General features: G+C 39.6%; 2 protein-coding genes across 3 annotated transcripts; one reads left to right on the top strand and one right to left on the bottom strand.

Moving 5' to 3' along the window:
* Positions 1 to 3616: 3616 nt before the first annotated feature.
* LOC112292123 (uncharacterized) lies at positions 3617 to 4042 on the top strand. The gene has a single exon (XM_024540273.1). It carries the CDS (start codon positions 3617 to 3619, stop codon positions 4040 to 4042), a length of 426 nt encoding a protein of 141 aa, XP_024396041.1.
* A 103-nt stretch (positions 4043 to 4145) lies between these two features.
* On the bottom strand, positions 4146 to 7392 carry LOC112292569 (S-adenosylmethionine decarboxylase proenzyme). 2 transcript variants are annotated; one of them, XM_024541168.3, is made up of 2 exons: positions 5171 to 7392; positions 4146 to 4861 (listed from the first exon to the last, which is right to left on the bottom strand). In XM_024541168.3, exons 1-2 carry the CDS (start codon positions 6404 to 6406, stop codon positions 4832 to 4834), a joined length of 1266 nt encoding a protein of 421 aa, XP_024396936.1. In that variant the 5' UTR covers positions 6407 to 7392; the 3' UTR covers positions 4146 to 4831. The 2 variants fall into 2 exon arrangements, with proteins under 2 accessions (XP_024396936.1, XP_090112600.1); XM_090256474.1 differs by having other exon boundaries at positions 5024 to 6437.
* Positions 7393 to 11292: the final 3900 nt, after the last annotated feature.

The raw sequence follows: 11292 nt of genomic DNA, 5'->3' as shown, positions 1-11292 counted from the left end.
GGTTATTAAGAATTACTTAAAGTTTATTTTAAAATCTATTAGACTTGATAGGATTGTTGTTATATTTCTACTTATCTTTTTTAGTCAAGTGCCTGGTGTATTCTCAAGCAAGAATACATGTAATACGACAATGTCTATGAATTTTTTAAGAAGCTTTTCTATAAGATATTATATTATTTATGAAAATTTAATTACTTCTCTTTAAATCTTCTTATTTAGATAATTATTAGTATTGATTATGTCTATAAAAAAAAAAAAAAAAGCATTAAGACAACACCAATGACACAAAGTTTAGAATTAAAAAAACTCAATGTAAAGTTTTATATATATATATTATAGTATATTTAGAAATATATAAATTAAATCATTCATTTAGAAAATATAAATTATATATTATATATTTATAAATTAATAAATTATATTATAATTTAATATTTATAAATAAAATTATATATTCATAATTTTACAATTTTATAATTTTTAATTTTTAATCTAAATATTATATATACACGTATATATATACATATATAGTTTTTTTATAATATTATGAAAAAGATAGTTGTTTTAATAAAATTTAGATATGAATTGGAAAATTAAGTATTAAAATTTTAAAGATATATACTCTTAATTTTTTATTTTATAATTATAATTATAAAAAATTATAAAATTTATTTTAAATAAAATTTAAAAAATAAATTTAAATATATGTATATATTTATATAATTAATAAAATAAATATAAAATAATATAAAATATTTTAGTCATATAAAATATAAGTATTATAATTATTTTATAATATTTAAATATAAAAATATGTATTATTTTTAATTAATAGGATTAATTTCATTCTTGAATTATATTTATTAATATTTTAGAATTACATAATATTAATCCTAAATATATAATTTCTTATTTTGGTCTTTATAATCTAATCTTTTTAAATAGTTATTTAATATAATTTATTACTATAAGATGGATAATCTAACATTGTGCTTTAGAAGAAGAAGAAAAAAAAAAAAAAAAAAAAAAAAAAAAAAAACTTGATAAAAAAAATGTTTTGCATATTTGAACATCTAGATTCTTATACCTTGAGAGTCATAAGATATCCCTTTTATGTTTCTACATAGGAACTATCCTTATTCTTATCTCAAATCCTTATAGCTCTTATTTTTGTTAAAGTCAAGGTCAAACAATTGAACCTTAAATCTATTATCAATATATTAGTTAATTTTGTTTTGTCCTCTTCAACCTAGTCTTTAAAACTTATACATTGAGAACAACTATATCTTCATGAACTTCATTTTGTCTTCATCTTCTTCAATCTAGTCTTCAAAGCTCTTGCTTCTTGCTTTTGATGAATATTTATACTTTCATGAACTTCATCTTGTCTTTGTATTCGTCAATCTAATCTTCAAAGCTCTTATATTGAGAACAACTAAATCTTCATGAACTTTATTTGGTCTTCATCTTCTTCAACTTAGTCTTCAAAGTTCTTATTTCCCTATATTGATGAACATTTGTATATTAATGAACTTTTACCTATAACTCTTACAACTTAATAATAGACCAAAAGTGTATTATGAAATGACATGCAAGTATGAAATGACATTCAATTATAATTTCTTTATTATGATTTTCTTTTGATAATTATATCATAGCTTTGAAGCTATTTATAGCTCCTTCATAGTGACTTTCTTCCAATACTATTTAAACATAGGAAAACTAATTTATTTTTAACTATCATAACTATCAAAGGTGGTTTTAACCACCTTGTCTTTTAAACACATGGATGGCTAACTCCTTTGCCTTTGTATACTCTACATTTTCCTAACCTTATTAACATTTACTTCTATAAGTTGTTTTTTTATACCAAGTTTTGTCTTTTTCTTCTTTTATACTAATCTATTTCCTTCCTATTTCTCTACTATGCACCTTCTTAACAAAATAATTTTTTTATTTCATTAATTATAATTTCTAAGGTTAGCAATATTTAATGTGGAGCCTTCTCTTCAACCAAAACCACTAAGGTACAGAATTTCAAAGACTATGTATTGTTAATTTGTTTCATTTATTTATAAATTTATAGAAATTGCTCTTGTTCTTTGATTGAGATGTCTTCAAAAATAAAAAATATAAAATAAAAATATATATTCTCAATTCAGTATAGGTTACTATTTACCACACTATGTTTATGAAGTAAAATTTACATAGAATTTCAGAGAATTACATAGAATATTTCAGAGAATGGACAAAGAATACAAAAAATAAACATTTTCCTTTTGATATATCAACTAGGGTATTTACTTAAGTTTACTGGACATGTCTATAAATTAGAGAAAACATTAGAATAAGTTCATATGATGTATCCCAGAAAACTTTAAAACAAAAATTAAGGTAATTTTACATTTTTCAAACGTCCACTGGTTCAAAATGATATCACTCACATATGCATCACACTCATCATTTCAGTCTGCCTAAGCATGGATGCAAAGAAGCCTTATACAACCTGTTTCAATTATGTGCAATCGACATGCCTCTGTGTTGTCTTCCTGTAATGTTGGTTCAACGAAGTAATGAAGCAGTGAATGCAGAATGCAGAAACAGTAGCTTTATGTGAAAAGTTTGGTCGATCGACCCAAACATCCATTTAATGTATGACATTCAAGCACGGCAACGCAAATTTCGGTACACACACTCAAAACTTCTCCAAGCGTGTTGCAAGAATGCATGGACCAGACTCGACCTTGTTACAGCTTTGCGGAAGTCCAGAGTTCATGCTGCCAAGCCTCTTTGTTTACTGGGTTGTGCATCGGTGGAGAGCAGTAGCACGCTGTGAATCTCAGTTGCACAAATCACACGGTCAGAGCATTTCCCTAATTGTCCAGGAAAAGTTTGAGCTTGGCGTTGTCAAATTTGCAGAGGATCTGAGCATTTGGATCAGGTGTCTGAGAATCTTCAAAAGCGTTGGCAACAGTCGCAATGTTTAGTGCTTAAGAAGTTAGTAGGGATTGTTTGAGATTGTGGAGTTCGCGACCTTGACGAATGATCACGAACGAAAAGGTTTCTTCATCAAAGGTGGCAGTAATTGTGCTCGTGGATGTTGTTTGATGGCCCTGGACAAGCAACAGATGAGTTGAATTTCACTAGGTAGTCTGTGCGAGAGCCCTTTCTGGCAGATGGGTGATTTTAGAGTAAGGAAGGTTGTTTTCAGCCACGAGCAGTATGCTAGTGTGGTGGAGTTCATTCCTGCATAGACTCTGAGTGGGCGATGGCGCCCCAAGAGCTACAGTGCCTTTGAGTGGTTGCTCTCTCGGCCTCGTCTCAGGGTTTGGCGGTGCGGTGCCTTCGTTCTTGTATGCCACGACAGGATGTGTACTGTCGAGACGCAGCTTTGGAGTTGATCAAGCTGCCATCCAGTCGGCTGTGTATCCCTTGAGTGTCGTAAGAGTACCCTGGAATCCTGCCCTAGCGCCCCCATGTCCACGCGACCCTTCCTGATTAGGGAAGGTTGAAGCTCTGTTCCTCTAAAGACATGACCTAGAAATTGTGGCAAGGGTTTCCACTTCGCGGGTTTTTATTTTTTGTTTCTTTTTTATATATCTAATATTTCTAGGTTATGGAGTACAAGGTTGTTTTAGGGGACTGGGATTCTCTACAGCCTCCTGCGCGCCTAGTTCGCGATGAGGTCTTTATTCAGGAACAGAAGGTCCCAGTCGAAGAGGAATGGGACGACATGGACAAGGAGTGCTTACATGCTGTTGCGTATGACAAGAACGGTGAGACTTTGGGCACTGCGAGGTTACTGCCAGATGGCCATATTGGTCGCATGGCTGTCAGGAAGATAGGTCGCGGCTTCGGCGTTGGAGGGGCAATGCTCAAGCTGTTGATTCTGCAGGCGAAAGAGCGCGGGCACAAAGAAGTGGTGCTCAGTGCACAAATCCATGCAGAAAAGTTTTACACTCGCCATGGATTCGTTCGTGAGGGTGAGGAGTACATGGATGCTGGGATTCCGCATGTACAAATGCGACATGTCTTTGTGTAATCGTGTTCGCTATGATTGCAACCATAGCATAATCTTTCAATGTACATGTATTTAGTTTCGGATCCTCTCACTTCGATTGGTATGTTTAAAAAATAACTCGGTATCTCAGCTGGCGGAATGCCTGAAATCTCCTATTAAATTACAAACTACTCAACAATGTGTAATGTGTCTTGGAATCTTGCCAAGTCCATGTCGAACGCGTCTTTCATATAAACATGCTGCACACTGCATCAGATGTGCCTAATCAAAGACCCATACGTCTCCTTTCTATTATTGTTCACCCAGTTTTACCACTAACTTGATCTGAGATCACTCTCTCCCGAGAATTCTACATATTCATACAGTCTATAAAGTGGAGTTGTATTCCATGGAGGTTGAATGAAATATCCCCCTCACTAGCAGACACTAAACAGGAGAGAACCATTTTTAATACTGCTGGGATTGTCTCGTTGTAGGTGTGAGGTGGCATGTTCCTGGCTTCAACACCGCATGACAAGGATTTCTAAGAACAGCGGACCTTCGCAGCCAAAGCAAACTTATCCTCTTTAAAAGACTGCCGGAATTTTAGCAACTAAATCGTCATCGGTGGTTGATAATGGCCAACTTCTCCACGATGACTCCGCATGAAAACTAAGCCACTTAGAGAACACGCTACAAAGCATACCACCTACAACAACTGTTGGATCCTAGTATTGAGAATCAAATCTGTTTAAGCCTCCACTAATATATCTGATTTATCAAAAATGATAACAAGACAATATCTACATGCTTTGTCACGTATAAAACTGTTCAAAAGAATCCCATCCTTGCGTGCTGTTCCTGCAAACGCACGTATAAAAACTTTAGGCCAAAGCACCAAAAATCCACAGAAACTGCAATAACCAAATTATTTTGAACGACCAATAAAAATTTGATCAATCTCAGAGTTAACATCAACTACACTTGCCACATCACACGATTCACCCGCTCGAGATTCAAGACCTGCACACTGTTCATGCATTCAGACCCATGCGACCTCGCATCAAACTCCAAATCTCCTCCAACTCCCACTCTCCCAACACCACACTCATCCTCCATCTCCCGACCTCCCAACCTCACTTCCCCAGCGCTCCCACTCCCGCTGCTCACCATCACTGACACTGCGCTCGCGCTCGTCTCCTTCTTCAGCTTTATCCCCTTTATCGACATCTTCTTCGAACTCCGCTTCTTGCTGTACGCTCCTCTCACCAGAGCCAGAGGCGTCACCGCCGCCCCTCGCCCCAGCGTCGTCGCCTCCTGGAACGTGTGGAACACCACCGCGCTCCCGCTCGCCAGCTCCTGCCGGCTGCTCCCGTTGCACACGTACCCGCGAGGGCACGCCGACGCACCCCACGACTCCGACTCCGACCCCGCCTGCCCCCTCGCCAGCCCGCTCACGTCCACGCTCATCGCGAACGCCGCGGGCTTGAACACTCCCACCACCCTCTCCACCAGCGCCCCAAGCTCCACCTGTCCTCCCCTGTACCCCATCGCCTCGAAGCTCGCGTAGCTGAACCCCTCCTCCGGCGTCACGTGGATCGTCGAGTGCGCCGCTCCCTCGATCCCGTTCATCGAGTACCCGCACGGCTCGAACGCGAAGTCGCAGATCCGCGACTCCGGCAGCAGGCTCTGGATGTTCGCGCCTGCCGTCATCTCCTCCCCGCTCTCCCGCCCCGCTCCCTTCCAGAACTGCCCCGCCGACCGCCTGCCCAGCTTCGTCATGCACATCTCCACCGTATACACGCACTCCTCCTCCTCCTCCTCCTTCCCCGCGCCCCCACTCGCGTCTGCATTCTGCTCGCACGCCGTGTAGATGTGCCAATTCGGGAACTTGCCCCGGTTCCCCATCACGTACGCTCTGCCACCGCTCCCAATCCCCCCGAAGTACTTCTCCAGGTATCCCACCTCCTCCGAGAAGCTCCCGTGCGGATACGGCTGCACCGCCGGAAACATGAACGTCCCGCGCGTGTACTTCACTCGCCTCACCTTCATCGCCAGCCGCGCCACCACCTCCAGCAGCACCGGCACGATGCACAGCAGCTTCGTGGTGCCGCACGTCTTGATGATGATGCGCTGCGGATACACGAACAGGCTCGATTCCGACAGCACGTACGAGTCCACCTCGGCATTGCTCAGCTGCGCCACGATCGTACACTCCGCCACACACAGCATGCTATCCAATTCCGACCTCGTCAAGTCTCTCAGCCCGCGCCCATTGGGGTCCCTGAACACAGGTGCGGGCTGGAACTCGATCTCCAGGCGCTTCTCGAACCCTTCGAACCCCGGGCTGGTCCCCAAGGCGCCACATACCGGCGCCACCTCCGACACACACGCCGTGGCTCCCATATTTGATAGCCGGTTTTGTACACGAGTTTAGTTCTACCATATCTCCCTACAGAGTGTATCTACAGTTCAGGGAGAACAGCTTACTCGAGAGAAAGGAAATGGACAACAACAGTCTTCGTTCTGAAGGAAACTAGTAATTCTATCAAGGACTAATTAGTTGAATGAAGGGAATAATTTTATTCTGCAACTTCCATGGAAAGCCTCTAATTTTTAGGCAAGATTGCCCTGCAGTCGCATGTTTTCTCCAGTAGAGCGTTTGACTGGAGTTCAGCTTCTAATCATCCTACACCGCTCCTTACTGTGTTGTGCCAATCTGCGTGTGAGTAGAGTAGAATAGAACTGCGATCTCAGCATTGCAACTTCAATTGGTCGGAGTTGTAATATTAGGAAAAGGCCCAAACAATGACTTCACTCAGTGACGATCCAGTTGAATTTTCTCACAAAAATGGCACGGGTTTCGAGCAAGTTCGACTCTTCCAAAGGTAATGGAGGTTGTGCCTCCAGACTCTCTCTTGACGCAGGGCATGCATGAGATCAAATTTACTTCAAATTGGTGACGTTGCAAAGTGGGTATCTAGAATGCATAGACTTGATTGACAAACCTTGGTGGGATCAAAATCTCACTAATGGAGTCGGATTTTACCGTCGTAGGAAAAGGATATCACCAGCTGCTCTCAAATCGGTCGCTCTCAAAGCAGCTGGAAAAGGTCGCAGCCATCCCTGTGACGATTATCATCCCAAAGCATCCTCACCTATCACAATTTCAGTCACCTGGCACTGATCATGTCGAATCCACCCGTTCTTGCAAACTCTATCTGCAGATGGATGCACCACGGCGCACAAGCCACGATCACACGGTTGCTGCTCCATCCCAGCATGTTCCATCCGACAAAATTTTGAAAGTTGATTGTGACTAGCTGCAAGTAGCTAGCAAAGACTTTTCTCTCAGCACTACTGAAATTTATCGCCCCCAAACATGATAATAGGTTTGCAACTGAGCACTCCTACGGCTCCAATGTGCCGATCTACACTTGTTTCTAGACGGTCGACTGGGGCTTAGGTTATGTCTGATCGGATTTTTTAAATTAAGTTCACAAAGAGTCCCGAACAATCTCTGTGTATATACAGTGTCGGCGAAAAATTCGACGACATTCGGGACATTACCAATTTTCGACTCCTAACACCTCATGACTAATGTACAAGACTCAACGGAATTATGACTATGCTGTTCGGTAATGGATGCAGTCGACAATGAAAGTGCAGCAGGGGGGAAATGATCTATCGATACGAACGTGGCATTCCAACGTGCTCATCACAACGCAGACAAGTGGCCAGCCTAAACGAGAACAGTACCGAATCAGCCGGGTGTCACGCAGTACAAAAAGTTTCTTTAAAATATAAACTAAAATAAGTGGAAGGAAGGAAGAAGACGATATCGTATGTATCTTCTAAATCTGTAGTATATCACTCAACTTCGGCTTCAGGATTATGTATATCGTAGATTTATGCTTTGAGAGATAAGGGCAGAATTTCCTGCCTCGCATCTATTCGACCGTAGAATTACTTGTGGTAACTGTCATTGTGGGTCTGAACTTGACTTGCGTGTCCTGTTGAATGATCCATAGAAAGTCTGTGAACAAGATTAATTTCGGGCTAGTCTCATCGTCTCCCCGTTTCCCGACACATTTTGCCAAGGTTCCTGACCATGGTCTTTACTCAACCTCGACTCCACCCACCTGGTTATTGTCACTAGTTACACGCCAAAGTATTCGTTGGTGATTTTCTGATTTGCCGCCACTCGTGCGGTACCTGTGTTAATCGAGAGACCGATAGATTCCGGTGCAATGAAGGCCGAAACTGAAGCGCGTAAAAATACAATCGACGACGCGATAGCCGTGATGTGGTGATCGACCGATTCTGATCCATGGGGCTGGAGCGTTGGTGTGGTGAAGTAGCTGCTGTGGGACCATCTCAGCAATGACATAACGGAGCCTGGGAAAGAAAGCGGAAACTTCAATTGGAACGACTTACCATGCGCCGTGAGAAGGGGGTGATGCCTTTTCCACTAAATGGGGTCCCAGATCTTTGCGAGGAATCGCCATGGATCTTCCGGAGATGGCGTGTGCACCTGGCTTTCGCAATGCAGCGGTTGTTCACAACCTCCCACGCTTGCTGGGCCCGGACTGCAATCGTCATGCTTTTCTTCTTCTTCTGCCTCGGTTCTCACTCATATGATTGCACAGCCCCGTGCTCCGCCATCGATCCTCGCGACCCTACCTGGACTTGCCACTTCGAGAACCGCGACCTAGCACTCGCTCCCCTCGACACGCATCTCCTCACCCACCTGCAAGTGGCACATGAACTCTTACAGAACACCCCAGCGAAATCATCGGCTGTGGTATATTTCCCCAGCCGATCCTTTTGCGATCCCGAGCCTTGACGAGACCTCGTGACCAATCGGGATGCGCCCATTTTCAGTTTCTCCAGCTGCCCCTTCGCTCTCCCCACGCACAACTTCACGAAGCTCGGGGCGAGTGAGAGAGGGAGTGAGCGACGAAGGGAAGCGCAACCATGGTCACGCGCGATTCCCAAGGCAGGCTTTTGAAATAAACCCACGCCCTCCCTTCCCCACCCCCCCGCGGTGATGCTTGCTCCGCCGCTGGCAGTCCTTCACATATAACAAAAGCAAAGTATGTGGGCACAAAACGGATATAATTTGAACCCGGCGCCTTGCAGATAGATAGATGCACAGGATAATGTGGCAGTGTAAAATCAAGGGGATTGGTAGAGAGTGTTGGATGTGCAGTTGGAGGTGTCTGTGTGGGATATCCCATTAGTGTCGCTGCTGCTGCTCGGTATCCTGCTCTGCCATGGTTGCTAGCGAGCGAGCGAGTGAGGGAGCTTTTGACCCAACTTGGCGAGCTCCTTTTAAGTGCTTTCTGTCGCAAAGCTCATCCTTTTGTCACCAATGGCTGCATAAAGGCCATTTCTCCTTTTTGGTGAAAGTTAAAAAGTGAGGCCCATATCTGGACTTAAGATGTGGGAACAAACTAAAAAGGAAAAGGCCTTCTTGTGTGTGTGGGGGGGGGGATGACCGGGGAATCTGGTGAAAATCTGGCGTGGCTCTCTCCTACTTTGTATAAATCTGCAGCTGAGGGAAGCAACCATTGTTGGCACCAACCCTGCCTGGTACAAATCCAAATTGGAATGTGGTTTGATGACCCCCCCACCCCCCCGTGGGCCTGTTCTCTCTCTTGCTATGAAAACCCACAAACATCACATCATGCAGTATTTATATACACATATATATATAGATATAGATATATATGTATAAACAATCCTTTTCTTTCTTTCTTCCAGCAGTATTCTCATTGGAGGTGTGAATAGCAATAGTTGAACACGAATGTTGCTAAATTTCCTTGACAGTTTCAATGTTGATATATATTTACAAGTACTAAAAAAAGAATATTAGAAGAGTATATGATAGAATGAATTGTATGATATGCAGTAAACCAGTAAATTCATGAAAATAATAAATGATGTAATTATAACATGTTAAGCATGCCCACTTGTATGAACTATTTTAAAACACAATTGATCTTGTGATTTTCTTTAATTTTACTTTTTTAAAGTATTAAAAAAATTAATTTTAGAAATAATTTTATACTTATTTATATAACAATTAAAAATATATTAACATAGTTTTAATTAAATGAAGATAATAGCATTTTTCATCAAAAAAATATGATTTAGTCATACATTTCAACTATTCTATGTGAGACTTATTTGCATTCAAAATTGTAAAGGAAATAAAAGATATAACAGAAAAATAATAAATAAATAGATAAATAAATTGAAACATACACATTCCCAAAGGATCTAGACATGAGGAGAGATGCCTTACATCACTTAACAAAAAAATTGAATTCCATTTCATGTGTTGGTTTTTCTTTCTAAAAAAGGATTTATTTTGAAAGAAAAAATTTTAACACCTTCAAATTCAAATAAATAAATAAATAAATAAATAAAACTAAAACCCTTAAAGAAAGAATAAAATGAGAGAAGACAAATACTAAAAAAACATTGAGAAAAGCAGGGAAGAAAAAGAACACCTACCAAGAAAAGGCTATTGTAATATCTTTAAAATAAGTCTTGTAGATGGTGTTTTGTTGATTTTAGGATAAAAGTGAATAAAAGGTTGTATCTTTTTCATTTTATTTCATTTTATTTCATTTTTCAATTAAAAGAATCATTATGTAAAGTCAAGAAAATTACTTTAAAAATGCAATCAAATACTTTGTCCTTATTTTTTTTGTTTTTTAATTTATTTGAACTTGTGTTTTCTGTTACTGTTTGAACCAGTAACAAGCTTATAAACATTTTAAATTGAGAAATTTCCTATAAAAAAGGGTAAAAAGTACAAAAGAAAAATACCACCATTTATTACTTTTGATAAAATTAGTTGATAACTTATAAAATATAAAACTTATGCATAATCTATCTCGAAATTCTAAAATAAGTATTTATATTTAAAAAATATCCATACAAATACATAAATAAATAAAAATACATCTTCTAAATTTTTCTACACGGTTGATTCAATATAATCAAACAAATCGTTGATTAAGTTAGTCAAGAAACATATATCCCTTCATTTTTCTCTCTCTCTCTCTCTCTCTCTCTCTCTCTCTCTCTCTCTATATATATATATATATATATATATATCAAGGTAGTTACAATCGTCCATACAACAAATCAAATAATAATTTCATCAAATTAAAAAAGCAATGGTAAAAATAAAATAAATCAAAAAAATATAACACTTTACATATTTTTGGATATTTGGTTCAATAAAGTTTGAAATATAATATTATGTGCTAAATTAA

The sequence above is a fragment of the Physcomitrium patens genome, chromosome 15, assembly GCF_059467195.1.
Source record: "Physcomitrium patens ecotype Gransden chromosome 15, ASM5946719v1, whole genome shotgun sequence".
NCBI classification, from domain to species: domain Eukaryota; kingdom Viridiplantae; phylum Streptophyta; class Bryopsida; order Funariales; family Funariaceae; genus Physcomitrium; species Physcomitrium patens.
This window is presented reverse-complemented; position numbering and strand designations above follow the sequence as displayed.

Excerpts from the sequence above, each read along its gene's own strand:
- LOC112292569 (XM_090256474.1), bottom strand. The coding sequence starts at position 6,406 with ATGGGAGCCACGGCGTGTGTGTCGGAGGTGGCGCCGGTATGTGGCGCC. Across the intron at positions 4,862-5,023 it reads AATGCATGAACAGTGTGCAG|GAACAGCACGCAAGGATGGG; the intron begins GTCTTGAATCTC and ends GTGCGTTTGCAG.
- LOC112292123 (XM_024540273.1), top strand. The coding sequence starts at position 3,617 with ATGGAGTACAAGGTTGTTTTAGGGGACTGGGATTCTCTACAGCCTCCT.